This window comes from Cynocephalus volans, chromosome 5 (genome assembly GCF_027409185.1).
Source record: "Cynocephalus volans isolate mCynVol1 chromosome 5, mCynVol1.pri, whole genome shotgun sequence".
NCBI lineage: Eukaryota > Metazoa > Chordata > Mammalia > Dermoptera > Cynocephalidae > Cynocephalus > Cynocephalus volans.
The window spans coordinates 158002909-158025461 of NC_084464.1; the positions used below are offsets into that span (position 1 = coordinate 158002909).

The following is a 22553-nucleotide window of genomic DNA, read 5'->3' on the forward strand; positions in this document are numbered from 1 at the left end:
AGCTTTATTGCATTTACGTACTGTAAAATTTACCTGTTTTAAGCACAATTCAATGGTTATTAGTATATTTACAGAATTGTGCAACTATTGTTACAATTCAATTTTAGAATGTTTCTGTTACCGCCCCCCCCAAAGAAACGTTATGCCTATTAGCAGTCTCTTCCTTCCCATTCCCACCCCCAGCCCTGGCAACCGCAAGTCTATTTTCTGTCTCTACAGATTTGCCTTTTCTGGACATTTCATATAAATGCAGTCATGCAGTCCGTGGCTGCTTGTGTCTGGCTTCCCTCATGTAGCACTCAGCTCTGCATCGCTTTATGTCAGACAGCGCTGAGCCGAGCTGAGAAATGCGTGGTTCTGAGTCAGACAGAAGAGGATTGGTCTCACACCTCTGCAACTTACTAATTGTGTGACCTATTTGTAAACCCTATACTTAGCACTGTGCCTGGCACGTAGTAGGTACTCAGTAAATATTTAGGGAATGAATGGTGCCTAGAAGCAGCACAACTATTCCTGGTACTAAAGCCAGTAAAACATTCCTCTCAAGGACAATTGAAAAGATGACAGTAATACTCTAATGAGTGGTGTGACCTCATCAGCACCCTTCACAGTTCACACCAGAGACGTGTCAGAGCTCCCGGTTTGTAAAAGCAGCTCTCTGGCAGCAAAATGGCAGAATCTGGGTTTGCGGATGTGTGATGCTGGGGCTTTACCCAGGAGCAGATTTGAGTACAGAGGAGGTGGTGCCCAAGACCCCTTTGTCAGTCTTAGGAAAGGGGTTGTGGACAGTCTCTTGGATGTGTACACACCTGCCAGTGTTCACTCGGCACCTCTCATGGAGAGAATGAATGGACCAGGTGCCATCCTGACTCATCACGGCTTGCCAAGGTCATAATGATTGTCAGATGATGCAGAGCTCAGGGTGGGTTCACTAGTTGAAGCTCGAGTGTTGCTCTGAAGGTGACCGGAAAGGAAATGGAGTTGTTGTAATTCAAATGGAAAAAAATAAAAGTGAAAAAAAGTCAATAATAAAAAAATGTAAAAATGGAGTGAAGTCACATAATCAAAATGTGTTAGGGGCAATTATGATTCACAAAACGGGAACAGAAAAATGTAAAAACCCAAAACATCTTTAATGTTTCAGAAGAAGCTTAGAAAATCTGCATTTAAGCTGCATTAAAAAATTCTTATTTTGTTCCTTTCAAATTGTTCCTCATAGGGTACCATTCCCAAACTCACTGCTAAATCCAATTGCCGCTACGAAATTGAGTGGATTACTGAGTATGCCTGCCACAGAGATTACCTAGAAAGTAAAACCTGTTCTTTGAGCAGTGAGCAGCACGATATCGCCATTGACCTCCGCCCACTCGCCCAGGACAGAGGTAAGTGGGCACCTTCTGCTCTGCCCTGCTTCCTGGTGCTGCTTAGAAAGAAAGGACACGGGAGAGGGGAACAGAACAGTAGGGGCTGAGGCAGTCCATGCTGCTGGGGTGGAAAGAACCGTCATTTGGGCCAGTTTTGGGTTTGGCTAAAATAATGCAGTAACTTTCCAATTCCTACGGATGGAAGAAAGCCTCTTCTCGTTTATTTCCCTTTCTTCAGGTTTGCACTATACTTCGGATGGAAAAGAATATCTTTTTTATATGAACGTCTGTGGGGAAACTGTAGCACAGATCTGTAATAAGAAAGAAGCTGCAGTTTGCCAAGTGGAAAAGAGCGATTCCACTCAAGTCAAAGTAGCAGGAAGATACCAGAATCAAACTCTGCGGTGTGTATGCGGCTTCTGCGCAGTTTTCGAGTGCATTGTATATATCTTGTGAACCATAACACACACTTCTAGTCGTCTTCTTCCTACCATTTTCCGTAAAGTTCAGGAAAATCAGTTAAGCCAGCCTTCCTTCCTGTTGGACTCAGGCCAGTTGCCATTTGTCACTTAGCAGCTGGATGTTTTTCCTGGCTTTACAATAATAGTGCTGCTGTTAGAACTGTTCGCTTTATAAAGCTATTGTTTGTAAGGAACCATATCATAGGAAAATTATTTAGTTTACAGTTGATACGGCTTTTGTATTTATTTATTTTTGGCAGCTGGCCGGTACAGGGATTCAAACCCTTGACCTTGGCGTTATAGCACCCTGCTCTAACGAACTGAGCTAACCGGCCAGCCTACGCTTTTGTATTTTAAAATTTATGTTTTTGAGGAGTTTTGATTTTTTTCTGTCCATTTGAGAATCTGAAATGCTGTTAGCATTATACAAACGTCTTTAGCAACTAAAAATATGCACTTGGCACAATTCCTGTGACCCTTACCTTGGTGGTTACCTTCACAAAAGCAGCGGGAAAGTGCAGTTTTCTGAAAATGAGTTTTGCCCAGGGTTCCTCAGTAAGACTGTGTTTATGACGATTGCTAAAAAAGGTTGTCAGATTCGTGGACAGTATTTATTTTGTACAAGGTTCAGAGGTGGGGGCAAGAGGAGTCTTCATGCTCATAGCTCAACCTTCAGCGTTTTCTTCCCACCAGTTCTTACTTTGAAGCAAGAGGACGAGCAGCCTGTACATTTGGAACTCATTTCCTTTAGACATGTTCCTCCAGCTGGCTAGAGAGCTTGCTGTTTTATGTCAGTAGTGATTTGTTGATGGTATGCAAAAGGCTTAATGTAGACATTTTAAAAAATTCAAGTTTTTTCCTTCGTTCTATCAAACATGTCTGTATATTCACACAAATCCAGATACTCTGACGGAGACCTCACCTTGATATATTTTGGAGGCGATGAATGCAGCTCAGGCTTCCAGCGGATGAGCGTCATAAACTTTGAGTGTAATAAAAATGCAGGTGAGTGTGTACTGGGGCTTAATCCCGACTCTCTGCATCAGTGGGTGTGTGTGCATACGTGTGCGTTCTTGGAAGTGGACCGCTGAATGGAGCGGTCAGAGGTGCTTCTTCAGTCCTGGCCGCCTCTAGCCCCCCAGACTAAGTTTTACTGTTGGAGTAACACCCTCCCCACCCCCGCTCCTCCAAAGACACACACATCCTGTTTCCATTTTCCTCTGCTCTCTGTTTATTTTGGGAGTGGGCCCAGCACTGGGCTTGCTGGGAAAGGGTTTCTGTCTTGAATTCTGGCGCACACTAAAGCAAGGACGGATGCAGCAGAGGTGGGTTTATTCACCAACTTTGAATGGGTGGCCTCTTCTTTTATGTAATGAGTGACAAGGTAACCCTTTTTGCAGAGTGGTGGCCCTTTGGTAGAGTTTGGATTTGGGGGTCTCAAGATGTCACTGGGCAAATTTAAGCCAAAGGCATGACTTTGTCCTAGTGATTAGAAGAAGCATCCTTGGGGCCGGCCCCATGGCTCACTCGGGAGAGTGCAGCACTGGTAGCGCCGAGGCCACAGGTTTGAATCCTATATGGGGGTGGCTGGTGCGCTCACTGGCTGAGCGTGGTGCGGACCACACCGTGCCAAGGGTTGCGATCCCCTTACCAGTCAGAAAAAACAAAAAACAAAAAACAAAAAAAGAAGCATCCTTGAGGCACCAAGGCACTGGCATTTCAAAAAGCCTTGCTGCTGATGGTATCTGGAATATTGTAGGCGAGCTTGCATCTGCAGAGAGGGAAACGGTTCCATTATCAACAGAGGTCCGTTCCATGTATTGCCCCCAGGCTGAGGCCCCAGGCGCCTCCAAAAGCCTACTGCCTCTGCACAGAGCTCTCATCCTGGAGCTGAGCCTGGTTTCCAGCCCTCTCTGTACAACCAGTCCAAGCACACGTGGCTGCCCTGCCCCTGGGGGTCTTTCTGGCTGTCCCTTCTGTTTGTTTTGTATGTTTCTATGGCAGAGCTTTGGACAGTTTGGTCACGGGCAGGTTCCTACATGATTCACTGCAGGACCCAGGAGAGGCAGCTGCGCGGGACGTGAGCCGAAGCCCGGGTCACGAAGCACTGGGTAGACGGTCAGGCGTCAGTGTGAAAGCAGTGCTGAGCTCTGAGCGCCTGGGGCAGGGCAGGGCAGGGCTGTCTCTTTGTCCTTGCACCTGCCCTCAGGGCCACGTGTGTTCTCAGGATCCACTGTTGCCCTTCAGCCCTCCTGACTCCCGCATGTAGCTTTGCTCTTCCGTTGGAATATGTTTGCTGGCTCCTTTTCATTGAAGACGCTTTCACAGTACACACATTTTTTAAGTACCTTTTTGCTCCTGCCCTGTGAGGCCTGAGGGTGCCATGGAGACAGAGACTCTCCAGGCATTCGCAGGCCAGAAGCAGACAGCAATAAGGAACAGGACTGAGGTATAGAGTAAAGCATGCTGGCACGGAGCTGCTGCCATGGATTGTCACTCAGCCTTTACCAGGAGGGAGGTGCTGAAGGCAGCCTGGGCTGGGGTCTGGGGTTCCCTCGGGCTCGTCGTCTCTCTTCCGTCCTCCTCACGTCTTCTCAGCCTGCTCTAGAAGACCCTTGCTGGATTCTGAATGACACCCTCCTGCTCTGCGTCCCAGTCCCTGGGGAATACAGCTGCTTCTCACTCCGTGTCCCCAGCTCCTTAGGTGCATGGTTCCAGCGGCTGTGGTGCCCACGTTGGCTCTCCCGGACCCCTGTGGCCTGGCTTGCTCTGCTGTCAGCCGACTTCGTGGTCCACGTCTTCCTCCAACCTTGTCATTACCTCCATTGTCCCTTTTCTGTTCAGGGCTTTTTATTAGTGACTTGGCCAAGATCTCTGAGAGTGTGCTGACTTCATTCAGGGATGCTGGGAGGATAGAATAATGATCCAGAAAGATCTGGATGACCCAGGAGAACATGAGAAGGGTATGGAGTTGGGGACTCACAGGGAGAGGGGTGTGGACAGTGAAGAGTCAGGCCTGGAAAGCTAAAACCCAGATGGCCTGAGACTTGAAAAAAGAAAGCTGAGACAGCCTTTTTTTTTCCTTTTTAGTAAAAACATTTTCAAACATAGCAGTAGAAAGAATACTATAATGAAAATATATCCCTACCACTCTTACAGCGATTAGTGTTTTGCCAAATTTGCTTCCCATAAACCGTTTCTCATTGTTGGATCCCGTCACTCCACCTGATGCTGAGAAAGAACGTTCTTTTACGTAGCCTTGGTACCATCACTGTACCTGACAAATCAACAATGATATCCCAGTCTCGAAAAATCCATGTTTTACTTGGCTCTTTTCATTAGGATTGGAACAAGGAGCGGGGACAAAGAGGTGTTAGTTGTTTGGTGGGGCGTTTTGAGCCTCTCAAGCAGGAGTTAGGTTATAAAATATTGATGATTCCTTCCATCTCTGTGATTCAGTACTCCAAACTTTGGAGCAAACTACGTACTGTAAAACTATCTTATTATTATTTTGTTCGAATTAAAGTTTAGAGTTTTTAGAGAAAATCCCTTCCTTGGTGGAGTCTGTGTTTATTGGTTAGATATAATAACGTATTTTTCAATGTGAATGGGTGTTAGTTGGCCATGTATTATAATGTAATGTGGTTTATAGTTTAAGTTGGATCTCCAGGAATTACTTATGCCTATGAATCTAAGGTTCATGCATTTTCAAGACACAAGGTACATACGTTTATTCTTTTGGTCATAATGTTTTTTACCATTTGTTTCAATAACTCAGACCTAGTTTGCGGTAAAGCGATGTCTTACTGTCAGTGATCCTGTAGAATAAGGACATTAGATAATTTTTGAGGAAGAGTAAAACAGGATAAGCTAATAAAAAACTACCCACAAATATAAGTGGCTCTGTACATTAAAGGTTTATTAAGTTCAGTGTAGGTCAGTGGGAAGGGGGCAAGAGGTGAGTTTCTGCTCCATGTGGTCACTGAGGGTCCTATGCTCTTTCCATCTCATGCTGCTGCCATGTGTAGACTTGGCCTCCATGGTCTCTGCAGAATGGGAACAATATTTCTTTTTTTTTTTAGTGGGCTGAGGCTGGGTGGTTAGCTCAGTTGGTTAGAGTGTGGTGCTGATAACATTGGGGTCCAGGGTTTGATCCCTGTGTCAGTCAGCTGTCAAAGAAACAAAATAAGATAAATGAGCCAGAACTAAGTCACTTGACCCAGCCTCAAAGGCAAGGGAGGCTGGGAAATGGAGATTAGAGGGAAAGTTAAACCAGTTTGGTAATTGGTAGCAGAGAGCTCCTTGGTTCCACTGGAAAACTTCCCTTCGCTTTTAGCTGGTCATGGAATCCAGGTACCAGGAGGCCACTCAGGTTGTGGGTGGGGAATAAACTGGAGCCTCGGGAGCGAGGCAGGCGCTGGGGATTTGTGTGGGTGAGGGAAAGGTTGTGAAAAGCTAATGCTAATCTGTTGATGGAAGGACAGAAACCATAGGCCCCAGGAATAGTGGTCCCCGAACGCAAAGCCCATTATGTTTGAAAAGAAACCAAAGTTGTTTGGAAGAGGGGATTTTAGCTTACTATTCTGCTAAAACTCTTTGAGGAACAGAATAAGAATGCAAGTGAGACGCAATCTGACGGTTATTTAAAATGGACCCTCCTTGTCGATCATGAGTGAATGTCATGCAAAACCAGCTCAAAAGCAGGGATGAGTGCTAGGACTATTTCTCTGGTAAAAGAAAAACACAGTGAATGCTTCCAATTTGCAGAAACACAGATCTTTTGCAAACAGTGAAATGTGAATCCAGTAGGATTAAACTGCATGTTAACTATGTGGGTGAGCTGAAAAGAGTTGAATGAGCTACTGAGTTAGTTCACAGGTAGAGCTTGATGGTCCCAGCTTGGGGCGATGGGGAAGGAAGAGAATGGCTTAAAGTGCTTATTTAAAAGCAAAACAAAACCAACCGACCAAACAAAACGGAAAAAAAAAGAAAAATAGAAAAAAACCCCACAGTACAGTGGGGAGGTCTTGCCTCGTGGTTATGAGCTTGGCTTTGGGGTTGGACCATCTGGGTTTGATTCCCAGCTCCCCTATTTTCTAGCTATGAAACCATAGGCAAATTATTTGGCCACCATAAATCTACAGAGTGGGGCCAATATTGTACGTATGCCATTGGGTTTTGAAGCTCAAAAACATTAATATGTGTAAGGTACTTAAAACAGAGCCTGTTTTTGTGTAGCTAACCCTTATGTAGCAGAGATGTTCAGCTCAGTGCTTGAGCCAGATCGGGCTCAGTATAGGTTAGCTGCTGTTGCTAGTATTATAATTATACTGATTATGATATTAAAGATTTAATAGAGATTGCAATTGAAACATCATTTGCCCTTGGTACAGAAATCTCATTTCCCTTTCCCTTAGCACATTCAACAACTCAGGACAGCAGACGTCAAGGAGGCTAATCACGTGGGAGGTCCAGACAAGGATTATTTATTAAACCGTCAAGGGGTGGAAAAAGGAGCTTTGTGCCAGCGGCCCACCATCCTGGGAAGGCGAAGGGATAGTATTTCCTGAGAGGGTAAAGTCAACAAAGTTTGCAGAATCCCAGGCTGCATGGAATGGGGAAGTGGCCCATGAGGAGCTGGTTTTCAGGGTAGAGCTGAACTGTTGCGGCCAACAGAGGGGAAATCTATGGGGCCCACTCTGGATGGTGGAAGAGGAGGAGTCTTGATTTGAGCAGAGTGTATCGGCGAAGTCACAGGGCACTGACAGCGTTTGCAGGGGTGCTTCTGATGTTGTGGGGTTGGCGTAGACAGCACGGTGCAGCCGGAAGAGCTGTAAATGTTCTGTATTCTTCTGCTTTCACGTTAGGGATGAGTCCTATGGCACTTGTCTTGCTTATAGTCACATCATAAAGGTAGTGGCACTCTTGGAACCAGAGCCCTGGTCTCTGCCCTTGTTTTGGTGGATCCCTGGTCTTACCCAGAGATGTTCATGAGTCTGTCAGAGGCTGGCCACAGCCCGGGAAGCAGCAGGGGCCTGCCGTGTTGCTCTCTTCCCACAGTCCTTGTTCATCCTCTTTTCATCTCCTAGTTGGGTGTGTTGTGAACAGCTTTCTATCAAGCCTACTTGATACCGCTCTACCAAGATGAAAGGGACACGGGCCTGCCAGCCTGCCAGCCGGGGCTTACATTTGAGTGTCTGAAACTTAATAGAAGCCACTCTAATCTCTGAGCCTGAGGGTCTCTAAAAATCTAGACTTGAATTTTTAATTGGACATTGGCATTCGTCCTGTTTACTGTTTCTTCCCGTGTTCCATAGACATTCCTCGGTTTTGGTCCCATAATGGAGTTTTATATTTCCCTTCCAATTGTACAGGAAACAATGGGACAGGGACTCCTGTATTCACCGGAGAGGTGGATTGCACCTACTTCTTCACCTGGGACACGAAGCACGCCTGTGTCAAAGAGAAGGAAGACCTCCTCTGCAGTGCCACCGACGGGAGGAAGCACTACGACCTGTCCATGCTGGTTCGCCACTCAGGTAGCGCTGTCCTTGCCATGAGGATCTCAGTCTGTTTACTCGTGCGACAGTTTCCCAGGAATACTTTTGGACATGCTGTTACTATTTTCTTCAATTTCATCTACTTGTATGATGGCTCTTTTTCCCTTCTCACATAGCAATACGAATTATTAGAAGGAGTGGTTGAATTGAGAAGTGAAATACCTGAATTTGAGATCAGCCTTATTGTTTTCTAGTTGGATTACCTCTGGCTTATCTTAACACTGTGTAGCAGGACAGGGCAGACAATGGCCTGGGGATACAGCACTGATCCTGACAGCACAAGCCCTGCCCTCAAGGGGCTTGGAATTTAGCAGGAAACAGAGAAGACAGAATAATAATGGGAGCTTCTAACAGGGATAACCTGATCTTGCAGGGGGATTTCTGGTTTTATTGTTTTAGCAGCCCTAGGATTAGGTACATAGAAGCCAGTCGCGTGTCTGTAAGGGGGAGATCTCACCTAAGGACTTGCATAGAGTTGCATAGTTACCAGCTACAACAGGACTGTCACTCATGTCTTTTGAGTCCCATCTGGTCTGGAAAACACAATGTGTGAAGGAGGAGTTTGTATTTTGTGGAATGTTTGAGAGCTTTTCTTTGAACATGGGACACAGTAGCTCCACGTAAATGCTGTATGTTAATGAGTTGTCTTGGCAGTAAATGCTCTTTGTACTCTAGGAGGTAAACGTCCTCTAAGCTGTTGGGGATGGTGCCTTGCTTAAATTCTGGTGCATTTGTGCTGATGAAGAGATTGGCTGTCTAGGAAATGGAAAGAGCTCCAGTCTCAGAATCAGAGACCTGGCCGGGGGCTCGTGTTGCCACTTCCAGCAGTGTTTGCCTGAGCAAGTTGTTCTCCAGACCTGAGTTTCTTAGAGTAAACTCAGTGGCTGTTATTACATACCTCTAGTCAACTTTTTTTTTTTTTTTTTTTTAATAACATCACTGTGTATGAGACACAACATAGGATCTGTGGGGGATGCAGAGATACACTTACTCACACTTCCTGACACAGCTCTGGTTCTCCAGGAATCTGTAGTCTTTCTCTAGCATTTGCATGTAGATCACCCTAAGGAAGCTGAGGTGAGGGCTGATGTCCTTCCCTGCTGCTTAAAGTCTCCCTTTTATGACTTTACCATCCACCCCCCACTTCAACACAAACTTTCAGCATTTAGGGCAGGTCCTTGTTTACCTGCACAGTGTTGTATGGTTTCTTTTAGGCTGTTGATGTGGGAATGTAGTCCTACAAAAGTACTGCATTACCACTGACGAGCTTTGGGTTTTTGCCTTCTAAACCCCAGTCCCCCACCTGCAGAAAGAGCGTTTTCAAATAAGAACATATATTTTTCTACCTTTTCTACCTTTTCTCCTCTTTCACACACAATTCTAGTTTATTCCTTCAGTGACTGTTTGTGGGATGGTTTGCTTTTGTGCTCTTAGCACTGCCTCCTGGAGGTTTCTGATCAGTGTCTGTTCACTTTGCTGGCTTGTGAGCCTGGTGAGTTCAGCGACCATATCCACCTCATTTGCCTTCCATAGCTCCTAGCCCATGTGCTGCTCTCCTTCTGTGTATGTGTGAGAGGTCACAGCTCCTTTCAGCTATGTGGGCCTTCCCAGGGGTTTGAAGCAGGTGCATTATCAGTGCCATGCTGTTCTGCTGGTTCTGGGGAATTTAGTGACTGAATGCTTAGTGACTTTGAGTTCTTGATCTTTGGCTTAATCTACATTTATGATGTCACTCACAGAGAATAACCATTGCCTTTGGCTAAAAGAAATTTGTTGTTGTTACAGAATCGGAACAGAATTGGGAAGCCGTGGATGGCAGCGAGACAGAAACAGAAAAGAAGCATTTCTTCATTAACATCTGTCACAGAGTGCTGCAGAAAGGCAAGGCCATAGGCTGTCCTGAAGATGCTGCTGTGTGCGCAGTAGGTGAGCTGAACCTAAGGGACGCTCCCAGGGACTATTGCCCTAACAGCATGCAGAACTGGGTTGTATCCAGTTTGGAGTGAATTGGAAAATCCTTCTGTGGTGTATCTAAGCCCCCTCTTTCTGGGTTCAACATATAAAAGATGATAAAGAAAAAGATTTTAATGTCTCAAATGTCAGTGACTGCTTGGTGCACTTTGAAATCCTGAAGTTGGCCAAAGCCATAACTGGGAATAGAAAAAACCACATTGGAAACTATTTTGCCATCTTTTCATTTTGTAACCTGAAGACTAACATTGCCAGTACTGCATAAAACTGTTCGATTTATTTATTTATTTATTTATTTATTTATTTTAAAGATGACCAGTAAGGGAGTCTTAACCCTTGACTTGGTGTTGTCAGCACCATGCTCTCCCAAGTGAGCCATGGGCCGGCCCTGATTTTGATTTTTTTAAACAACTTTACTGCCTGAAATTGTTCAAAAGTTATTATGACTTTAAGGGTGGTGGAATCTCAGTCGTAGCCTTTGTATAAGAGTATTATACCCTTAGCTTCTTTTTAATTATTTTGGTCCTGAGTTGTCATACAGAGACTTCTCAATTTGATATAGATATTTAGCACATTAGTTGTTGTCATTTAATACACACCTTGAAAATTCCAGGTGATGGGTCGTGAGAATCTGTTAGAAACATTTGATAAGGAATTGCAAGCCTTGGTTAGATTTTAGGAATTACTCTGTATTCAGAATTGGTGGTGTGTCTTCAAAAGCAGGTTCAGACACCTCTGTGTCTTCATTAAGAAGGACTTGGGGACAGAGTTTTAATACTTTATAGTAAAAAGCAACTGAAGCAAGAACTAAGTGGCCACCTGCCAGGGTTGCTGAGCAGGTTTAGTTAGTTTCTGCTTTGGTAATGAGACAGACTTTTACTCCATGGGCCTGCTTTCAAAAGACCTTGTGTCTTGGGGTAGCTGAGGCCCTGAAAATAGAGGATAGTGTTACTTCACAGATGGTCATGACGCACATGCAGGCCATTCTGTCTCGTGCTTGGAGGACGTTGTGTGTCATTCGTGGCACTTTCCTGCTAAGCCTGGGAGTGGCCTTGAGTCCTCAATATGGCTGTTACCGCCCAGCCAAATGCATCACTCAAGAAAACCCACTAACCATCTCAGCTGGGTTAGGCAGGCTGGAGGAGGGGCCTTGGTGCACAGCTGGGTTTTGGCTGATTTTTGAACCTCTTTGTCTGTGTCTTGATCACTTTTAAACATGTCTTCTGTCCCCCACCCCCCTTCTCTTTTCCAGATAAGAATAGAAGTAAAAATCTGGGAAAATTTGTCTCTCCTCCCACAAAAGAGAAGGGAAACATTCAACTCTCTTATTCAGATGGTGATGTTTGTGGTGTGGACCAGAAAATAAAAACTAATATCACACTTGTGTGCAAGCCAGGTACAAATTTTTTAAAAAAGAAATGTTTTAGTGGCTTTTGCCACAGGTGTGCCTGTATACTTTATTTCTCTACTCTTCCTCGGCCACTGCCAAGGTGATCAGATAGGAAAGGGTGTGCTGAACACTTAGGTTCCAGAATCTTTGGTGGTGGGAGATGGGTCAGTTGGATTTCCCCCCATACCCCCGGCCCAGAACCAGTCCAGAAATGGAGAAACCATATAGTGTCAAAAGGGAGTTGTGTTGTAATTTTGCAAATGTGTTGTGAGTCTCAGCACGGCTTCCTCTTCCTTAGGACTGATATGGGGTCAGTCATGCAGGCTGCTTAACTTCCTCCAAGCGGGGAGAAGTCATAAATGGTTTTAAAATGTTGCCTGTGATCTCACCATGTAGACACAATGTTCGTTTTTACTTGCCTTTGTAGAGTTACGTTGTTTTTACTGACTCAAAATATATATACGAGGATACTTCAGAAAGTTTGTGGAAAAATAGGATTAAAAGTTAATATGAATCTTTTCATGAACTGTTTGAAGACCTCTAGTATGGGTTGAACATCCCAAGTCCGAAAATTTGAAATCTGAAATGCTCCAAAATCTGGAACTTCTGGAGCACCAACAATCTCGTTCAAAGGAAATGTTCACTGGAGCATTTCAAATTTTGTATTTTTGGATTTGGGTTGCTCGACCAGTAAGTCTAATGCAAATATTCCAAAATGCGAAAAATTCTGAAATCTGAAATACTGCTGGTCCCAAGCATTTCGAGTAAGGGATACTCAGCCTGCACATCACACAGTTTAATTTTCCTCAAAATGTGGTATTTTGTGAACACTCTTCTCTGTTTCACAATTCTATTTATAATTTTTAGGGACTTCCTTGTTGACATGGCATGGTGTTACTATTTTTAGACATTTTCCCTATTGTTAGGTTAAAAGCATGTTTCCAGTGTTGCTGATTGTGCTATTACATGTCCTTTCTCTACCTCCTGCTGAAATGTTTCCTTTGGATAAATTCCCCGCTGTGGGATAAGGTCAAAGGCTAGGACCAGTTTTGTTTGTTTGTTTTACTGTGGTAAAATATACATGACCTAAAACTTATCATCTTAGTCATTTTTTAAAAATTGTAATAAAATATGCATAATATAAAATCAATCATCTTAACCATTTTTAGGTGCACGGTTCAGTGACGTTAGGTACATTTACGCTATTGTACAGCCATCACCACGTCCATATCCAGAACTTTTTCATCTTCCCAAACTGAAACTCTATGCCCATTAAGCACCAATTCTTCATTTCTCCCTCCCCCCAGCCCCTGCCAGTCACAGTTCTACTTTCTGTCTCTGCAGACTTGACCACTCTAGACGCCTCATTTGAGTGGAATCAGATAGTATATGTGGGACTCACAGTGTGTTGTACTTCATTTTCCACTGCCTCTTCCAAATCTGTTTTTAAGAGTAAGAATAAGGGAAGGTTCTTCAGGAACAAATGGATTAGTGATCAGTCTTTTTCCCCCACTGACAGGCGATCTGGAAAGTGCTCCAGTGTTGAGGATGTCTGAGGACAGTGGTTGCTTCTATGAGTTTGAGTGGCACACAGCTGCCGCCTGCGTGCTGTCCAAGACGGAGGGAGACAATTGTACGGTCTTTGATGCCGAGGCAGGTGTGTGTCTCAGCAGCGCCTCTGCTGTGCAGTGTCACTTGGAACTCTTAAGGTTTTTTCCTAAACATTTTCTATGAGTGTTTTAGAGGCAACTTGCTTTCAAATTTTATTAATGCTTTGTTTGATCAATATTCCAAAACCTGATGTTTGAGTCTTATTTGAGATATTGAAAATACCATCTTCAATTCATTGTTGAGGTGAGTTTGCTGAATGCATAGTCTCAGGACCACGGCGGAATAGATCCCGTCTGAAAAGGCTTTCGCGTGAGTTCTAGCTGAGAAGCCTGCCTCAGAGAGACTTTTCAAGAAGGCCATTGTTTTGTGGGCCTCCTACTTTGAATATATTGGTTATTTATTAGACTCTGGGCTTTGAGCAGGGTTTTAGGTTAACTCAGTGAAGGGGAGCAGTGGGTGTGGGTAACTGTAGTCTGTGCCCGGAAGGGCACATGCTTTTCTGCCCCTTCACTTCTTCCTGCCCCTGGGAAGCTCCTGGGACGAATTCTTTCCCATGAAACTGGGGCGAGGTCACCCTGTTGACTGTGTTCTGACTGGCCTTATGTGCTTTTACTGTTTTTATTCTCACTTAGGGTTTTCTTTTGATTTGTCACCTCTCACAAAGAAAAATGGTGCCTATAAAGTTGAGACGACCAAGTATGACTTTTACATAAATGTTTGTGGTGCGGTGTCTGTGGACTCCTGTCAGCCAGACTCAGGAGCCTGTCAGGTAGCAAAAAGGCAAGTAACTCTTCAGTTGGGGGTTTCTCTTTAGGTGTTCTGTACTCACAAACGTTTATGAATAGGTGTGTTTCTCTCCTAACATCACTGCTTTACGGCAAGTGTTTGAACACGGAGAGGACCTGGCCCGAAACCTGAAAGATGCTGGGAGTTTCATTTCCCAGAGAAGGAGCGAGCCACATCCTCGGGAAAGAAGACTGGATTTACATGATACCTTATTTCTGTGTATTTTGCATTGCTTAGTGCTTAGATATTTATATACCAATCTCTTCACCCTGTGTGGTGTTAATTGAAATGAAGTGAGGTGTGCCTCAAGTCAGCGGTGCCCAGAGTGGGTCTGGATCCCACTGGGTGTGGGAAAGGCAGTTGGAGGCCCTAACATGGGAGCACCATGCTCGTAGCCCCGCTGGCCGCCTGCGCGCTGCCCGCTGACTGTTCCCTTGAGCCGCAGCCTCTGGTGCTTCTGCTTATCGGGTCTTTGCTGAGAGACGTCTGTGTGTTCGTTTTAGTGATAAGAAGACTTGGAACTTGGGACTGAGTAATGCTAAGCTTTCATATTATGATGGGATGATCCAGTTGAACTACAAAGATGGTACGCCCTATAATAATGAAAAGCACACACCCAGAGCCACACTCATCACTTTCCTTTGTGATCGAGACGCTGGAGTAGGTTTCCCTGAATATCAGGTAGGAATCGTCCTGTGCAGTGTTTCCTGGAGATACACAAGCCTGTTGTGGGCCCTTTCTTTAGAAAAAGAGCTACTATCAGTCTGGTTCCTGGCCAGATCATAACCCTAATTATCCTTTTTGGTCTGCCGGGGTACATAGGCAGTATCCATTTTTTTAAACTGTTTGTTCAGCGGGCCATATACCTTGGTGATAGGCCACAGCCCTGTCGGTTTTGGGTACAAAACATACGAAAACATCAAAAACCTTCCTTCATTTCCAGTTAAGAGACTAAATTTCCATTTTCATTTATTATTGGGCAGTGTTCCTTTGACAAAATGAAAGGAGATGGGCAAAGTAAATTTTCATACAGTTTTTATTTAAAGCAATGCCCTTGTCATTTTCTGAATGCTGGCTTAGTGTAATGTTTCCTTTTTTTTTTTTTTTTTTTTTTTTGCCATCCCTCTTCATTTCTCTCCTTGTCATGCAATAGGAAGAGGATAATTCTACCTACAACTTCCGGTGGTACACCAGTTACGCCTGCCCCGAGGAGCCCCTGGAGTGTGTGGTGACTGACCCCTCCACGTTGGAGCAGTATGATCTCTCCAGGTGAGGTGGGGGACGGCCCATCCTGGTTCCGGGTCCAGTGTAGTTGCTGAGATCACTTAGGCATTGCTAGGGAGTGTGTAACTGAGCTGACAGTCGGAGTGTTAGCTCTTGGGGTACAAGACCGAGATGGGGAATTTTAAGCAGAATGAGTTCTAACACAGATGGTCCCCAACTTATGGTGGTTTGACTTATGATTTTTCAACTTTAAGTGGTGCAAAAGCAATACACGTTCATTAGAAACAGGAGTTAAAATTTTGGATTTTGATTCCTATGCTATTCGATTTTGCTTTGCAGTGTGGGGCAGCAGCAGCAAGCTGCAGCTCCTGGTCAGCCACACAGTCACGAGAGTTAACAACTGATACTGTACTGTACACTGTACTGTGTTCAGTAAATTTCATGATAGAGTCAACACTGTCATAAAATAAGCTTTGTGTTAGATGTTTTGCCCAGCTGTAGACTAATGTAAGTGTTCTGAGTGTGTTTAAGGTAGGCTAGGCTAAGCTACGATGTTTGATAGGTTAGGTGCGTTAAATGCATTTTCGACTTGCTATATTTTTAGGGCTTGTCAGGCTGTAACCCCATGGTAAGTTGAGCATCTGTAATGGTCTGGTAGCCTTTGTGATATCAACCAGTCTTTGCCATAGCAAAGCCTGTCTTTAGCTTCGTCATTTGAAACAGTGAGTGTTAATGTAGATTTGTGGGAGACAGTTTTAAGGTCTGTTGCATACTGAGTATACTGAGGGTCAGGTGTAATCTTGGTGCGTCGTGAGTCATGGTAAGCCAACTAATGTAGTTTGGTAGCACGTGCTTCGTTTGATATGTCTTTAGTTCTGTAACTGCTTAGAAGTAAAATGTCACACTGAAATGCGTAAGGTCTTTAAAAGCGTACATTTTGCTTTGAAATTTTAGTCTAGCAAAATCTGAAGGTGGTCGTGGAAGAAACTGGTATGCCATGGACCACTCTGGGCCACATATCACGTGGAGGAAATACTACATAAATGTGTGTCGGCCCCTGAACCCTGTGCCCGGCTGTGATCGTAATGCTTCGGCTTGCCAGATGAGATATGAGAAAGATCAAGTGAGTCTGTCTTCCACTGCTTGTCTCGTTTTCCCTCCTAAGTGCACGACTGGGTGGGGTAGAGGTGCTTATTCTGGGACTCCCAGCTCAGAGTAGGTCTGGCTGCTCAAGTGGAGCCCTCTGAATACGATCGGGGACTGTGTGTAAACTAATCTGCCTCCTGACAGATGCATATCATACTTATCCATTGTTCAGATTTAAAACTTAAAAAAGGGCCGGCCCGTGGCTCACTCAGGAGAGTACGGTGCTGATAACACCAAGGCCCCGGGTTCGGATCCCATATACGGATGGCCGGTTCGCTCACTGGCTGAGCGTGGTGCTCACAACACCAAGTCAAGGGTTAAGATCCCCTTACCGGTCATCTTTAAAAAAAAAAAACTTAAAAAAGAAAATGCCTTGGTGTTGACAACCTTCTGTCACAGTGAAGGGCAGAGGAAGCTCTTGATGGTCTGTCTAGCCTGAACTCAAAAGTGTCTCTGAGCACTTCAGCAGACATCCGTGAAAGAGTTTTTGCATTCAAAAGCTCTTGCTTTTGGATTAATTAAGGGGAAAACTCGGAGAGTTGCTGTGGATGAACTAGCTGGAAGTGTTAGCTCTCCCTTGGGGTGCTGAGCTGTGCTTCACCATCCAATTCCCTGCCCTTAGTGCCAGAACTTTTGCATGTTTCTTTGTGGTGGTTGTACATGGTGAATCTTAAAATAAAGATGTATGTGTGCTCTGGCATTTGGCTTCTGTAAAAAAGCATGTTGGGAATGTACTTTTCTTGACCTATGTTAATGGTGGCATGAAGGTTTATTTATTTTTTTAAATTTATTTTTAATTAAAATTTTTTTTTTGTTTTATCATTACACAATGGAAACATTTTTTGTGGCCCTTGACCAATTTCTCTCTAACCCCCTCCTCCTCCCACCTCTGGTGGCCTCAGTTCTTTCTCTCCTTTTGAAAATTCAAGGAATTATTATGGTGATTGTTTGTTTCTTTTTTTCCAGCTCCCACTTATGAGTGAGGGCATGTAATATTTTTCTTTCTGTACTTGTCTTATTTCACTTAACATAATTTTCCCTAAGTTTGTCCATGTTGCTGCAAATGGCAGAATTTCATTCCTTTTTATGGCATAGTAGTATTCCAATTGTGTATATACATGTTTTCCTTATCCATCCATCCATCCTTCGATGGACATTTAGGTTGGTTCCAACTCTTAGCTATTGTAAATAGGGCTGTGATAAACCTGGGAGTGCAGGTATCCCTTCAACATGATGATTTCCATTCCTTTTGGGTATATACCCAGCAGTGGAATTGCTGGATCAGATGGCAGTTCTAGCTGTAGTTGTTTGAAGAACCTCCATACTGTTTTCCATAATGGCTGCACTAATTTAGTCCCACCAAGGCATGAGGGTTTTTTAAAGAAAGGTGGTGAATGAACTCTGGTGGTTAAGAATTGAGTTCCCAGGGCTGGCTGGTTAGCTTAGCTGGTTAGAGTGCAGCCTTATAAACCCAAGGTCATGGGTTTGGATCCCCATACCACCAGCTGCCAAAAAAAAAAAAAAAAAAAAAAAAGGGGAATTGAGTTTCTAGCTGTGTGTACTTGTGCCCATACGTGTGTTTTTTATTGGCGCAATGACCTCAAAGTATAGTCGGCCCTCGTTAATTTACAGATTCTATATTCATGAATTCACTCATTAATATTTGTAACCCCCAAGTCAATACACATAATGCATTCTTGGTCATTCTTGGGCATGTGTAGTGGCCCAACATGTGCATTCCTAGTTGAGGTTGAAAAGACAGTACTCTGCCCTCTTGTTGTGGCCTCTGAGATGACCAGAGGGTGGGGGCAGGGCACTGCAAGCAGCTGTGGCATGGGCCACCTGGATAGGATTTGAACCCCAATTCTGGCAGAGTTAGTGGGGCAACCTCAGGTAAGGCACTTAACATTCCTAGCCTCATTTCCCTTTTGTAAAATGAAATGGAATGTCAGCATGAGTTGTTTTTAGGATGTAAGAGTATAATATAATCTACATGAGATATACACACACACACACACACATGCACAGACACACACACAGACACAACACACACACACACATAACATAATTTAATTCCCTGGGAACAGTGGTTCAGTATCGGGTAATTTATTGTCCGCAGCGACTTTATAGAATGTAACTACCATGATTAACGAATCAACTGTTATGAGGGAACTTCAGAAGTTTCGTGGAAAGAGAGAATGGAGAGGTCACGAGTCTTACCCTGAGCCTTTGCGAGTGCCCTGCACTGGCACTGGTGGGGCTGGTGTGCCCTGTCCTGAGCAGAGGCCTCACGCGCCTCTTCTGTTGCAGGACTCCTTCGTCGAGGCCATCTCCGTCAGAAACTTGGGCGTTGCCAAGACTGGGCCGGTGGTTGAGGACCGTGGCAGCCTCCTGCTGGAGTACGTGAATGGCTCGGCCTGCACCACCAGCGACGGCAGGCGGACCCGCTACGCCACCAGGATCCACCTCGTTTGCTCCAGGGGCAGCCTGGTGAGCACCGCAGCCTGCGCTACTCTGGCTTCGTTCAGACCGCGTGCCTCCTGATGGTCTCAGGATGGGAACAGACCCTTCTGGGGTAGGGCGGGGGTGAGGTTGGCCCGTGGAGCACATGGGCTCAGGCAGGGAGCACATCAACATGCTCTGGTGGCTGTGACCTCCAAGTGTAAGCCGTGTCTGTCCCTGCCGAATGTGAGGTACCACGTGCCTGGGGTTCTGCAGGCGTGGATTTGCTGAGCTTTGCGGACTCTGTCTCACCCCTAGTTCTTGTGGTCTGATGATATGAGCTTTGTGGCAGTGGATCGGGTCTCAGAGACGGTTTGGTCCAAATCCCAAAATCTGCAGAGGGGAAGTGGATGCCTGGTGAGGCTCAGGCCCGTGGGTGAACAGTGAGAGACACACATGCGACGCAACACGGGATAAGAACCTCAAGCTGCGAGGAGAGAAGGTGACAGGTTGCTGTTGGCCCTGAGTTTTTACTCAGGGAGGACAGAAAACTCCACATAAAAACACTTTGGGGACATTATGTGCAGTCCCAATTTTTTTCATTTTTAAATTGTGACAAAGTACATATAAAATATACCATTTTATGTATATTTGCAGTGTCATGCATTCATCACCGATATCCATTTCCAGAATTTTTTTTATCATCCCAAACCCAATTGCTTTTTTACCTGAAGTTTTAGGTTTATACCAGGGTCATGTGTTTTTGGATAATTACCAAATACGTAAATCTAGAGTGGAGATATTGGAAGTCATGGTCATTATCAACTAAATTATTATGGTCCACTTGTTAAGGGTTTGTCACAGCTTCCTCTAGCTTCACTGAAATGAACCAGCAAAATGTACTCACCGCTCTGCAGCTATCCAGGGGACACCAAGTCAGTTACACTCCAGGTGACTTGCAGACAGCCAACTGCTTTTCGTCATTTAACACACTTTTTTCTAAGGTACTTTCTTTTTTTTTTTTTTTTTGTCGTTTTTTCGTGACTGGCACTCAGCCAGTGAGTGCACCGGTCAGTCCTATATAGGATCCGAACCCGCGGCGGGAGCGTCGCCGCGCTCCCAGCGCAGCACTCTACCAAGTGCGCCACGGGCTCGGCCCTAAGGTACTTTCTTTAGAGTTCAAGCACATCTCTCCGATAAGGGAATGAAATGACTGGCTGGCTAAGCACGGCCTGAGCTCTGCGAGGAAGGTGTTCCATTGATGAGACTGTAAACACCGCTCCTCTGATTCGCCTGTGCTTGGGTGGCCCATTTTCTTCTCCCTCCTGGGAAGAAGTATGGATTCTTGGATTCCACAGGTGTACCCCCGATGCTCAGCCAGGCTGGCAATCTCTGTGTCCTCTCTTGGAAGTCTCGCCTGTGTATTGCCCCTTCCCTCTCTTGTTTTGTTGCCATTGAGATACTGGGTAGTTCCAGAAAGTTCTCGTGGGCCCTTAGTTTTTCAGCTTTTTTGTGATACATTCTTAATTTTCAGAGTAATTTCACATTGTCACTGTATCTCTTGCCCTGATAGGGCCTGGTGTACAGTGTGGGCTGGGAAATCCCCACTGAGTGAATAAAGAGGGCCACATTTCACAGAGAGTTTTGCAAGCCACAGAACCATCATAGGATAAAGCTCAGTCACTTTGCACAACCACATTGTGAGGCAGAAGGAGCCGTTATGTTTTTATTTTACTGTTAGAGCTTCTGACACTACAAGAGGGTGGGGACTTACAGGTTAGTGAGCCCTTGGTAGGTGAGGGGGTGGGCTCAGGGTCAGATGACCTTTGTTCCTTAACCTCTGGATTAGTCTGTTTCTGTTGCTTATAACTAAATACATGGAACTGGGTATTTTATAAAGCAAACAAAGTTTATTGCTTACAGTTTCTGAGGCTGGGAAGTCCAAAGTCCATTTTGTGGTGATAACAGCGACCCAGGGGGTCTCACGTTGCAAAATGGTGGAAGCAGAGAGAGCAGAGAGAGTGAGACAGACTCTCCTCTTCTGTTAAGGCCCTCAGCACCACACCCCTGACCACCATTTTTAATCCATTCACTACAGCAGGATTCTACAATCCAATCACTTCTTCAAGGCTCCACCTTTCAATTACCGTAATAGCACCCTCTTAACAGTCACAGTGGGGGGCAAGTTTCTAACACCTAAAACTTGGGGGGCCCAGTTCAAGCTTCAGGGGGTTTTGGGGGGACATAATTCAATCCACTACAACCTGTGACCCTGGGCAGGTGTCTTTACTTCTCTGTGCCTCAGTCTCCTCATCTCTGGGTTTTGGATACCAAGGAAGCTAGTTTCGTGGGTCATTGTGTTCTCATAAACTCCTAGTGTAGTGCTTGGTGTGCTACCAACACTCCAGAGTGTGAGCTGCTGTCACCCAGAATGGAGGTGGTGCCCCTATGGAGAAGTAGTGTGGCACTTTGTGGGGAAACTTTCTATTGAAGCACACACAGTAGAGCCTGCAAATTATAAGTTAATAACCTCTGGATGAGTTTTCACAAATTGAACACATCTGTATAACCAGAAGCCATATCAACAAACAGAACATTAGCACCACTTAGAAGCCTTCCTGTGGCCCCTTCCTGTTACTACTAACCCCCTCCTCTGACTTCTGACACCATAGATGAGTTTTGCCTAATTCTGAGCTTGGGTCAGTGAAATCATACATACTCTAGTCTTTTATGTCTGGTTTTTTACATTCAGCTTTTGGTGTACAGTGTTTTTCAAAAGCATGGACTTGAACTCAACCTAGGTTTGGATCCCAATTCTACCATTTACTCCTGGCATGATTTCTAAATATCTTAATATCCAAGCATAAGAGATGATATCTCCTTCATAGGAATGATGAGAGCATTAAATTGTAATTAGATAATACACATTAAGTACCTAGCTTATCAACTGACACATAATAAACATTCACTAGATTTTAGCTATTTTTAAATATAAGTCTGGTATTCCTGCGATTAGATCAAGGTCTATGTCATTGTATTGACTCTTACCCTGGATTTGACCTTTCAGAACACCCATCCCATCTTTTCTCTCAACTGGGAGTGTGTGGTCACTTTCCTGTGGAATACAGAGGCTGCCTGTCCCATCCAGACAATGACTGACACAGACCAGGTATGTGTGTTGTCACCTGGCCATCTCTCTGAGTTGTCTGACGGACATCTCCACCCGGGTGTCCCAGCTCTGAACTGACCCCCGCCCCACTTTCTGAATCAGTCACCACATCACCATCCCCTCCATGTTGACAGTAGGCATCTGAAGCCGTCCTGCATTCCCTCCCCCAGCCCCAACTCCCAGGTCTCAGGGTAAATGCCAGGACCCTCAGTTTTATTCCCTGCATACCTCACTTCTCCATTCCACTGTCCCTTCCGTGTGGCAGTGGCATCGTGGTAGGCTCTGGGCATTCTCCAGTCACTGGCAGAGGTATGACAGGTTAATAGATCACGTCACACTAAAACCTTTCATTGCCTGTTGCCTAGATGGTAAAGCCCGTATGTTTAGGTGTGATCCTATCTATAGAGTAAAGCCCGCGTGTTTAATGTC

General features: G+C 44.9%; 1 protein-coding gene across 1 annotated transcript in view; it reads left to right on the top strand.

Annotated features, from left to right (window-relative positions):
• IGF2R (insulin like growth factor 2 receptor) overlaps window positions 1–22553 on the top strand; it is a 103525-nt gene that overhangs the window by 40971 nt on the left and 40001 nt on the right. Inside the window, exons 8-20 of the mRNA XM_063096166.1 lie at window positions 1220–1382; window positions 1603–1768; window positions 2727–2830; window positions 8200–8364; window positions 10171–10311; window positions 11609–11752; window positions 13266–13403; window positions 13990–14137; window positions 14647–14824; window positions 15297–15412; window positions 16322–16490; window positions 18824–19003; window positions 22023–22124. Coding sequence (XP_062952236.1) covers window positions 1220–1382; window positions 1603–1768; window positions 2727–2830; window positions 8200–8364; window positions 10171–10311; window positions 11609–11752; window positions 13266–13403; window positions 13990–14137; window positions 14647–14824; window positions 15297–15412; window positions 16322–16490; window positions 18824–19003; window positions 22023–22124 — 1914 coding nt within the window. The remainder of the gene's footprint in view (window positions 1–1219; window positions 1383–1602; window positions 1769–2726; window positions 2831–8199; window positions 8365–10170; window positions 10312–11608; window positions 11753–13265; window positions 13404–13989; window positions 14138–14646; window positions 14825–15296; window positions 15413–16321; window positions 16491–18823; window positions 19004–22022; window positions 22125–22553) is intronic.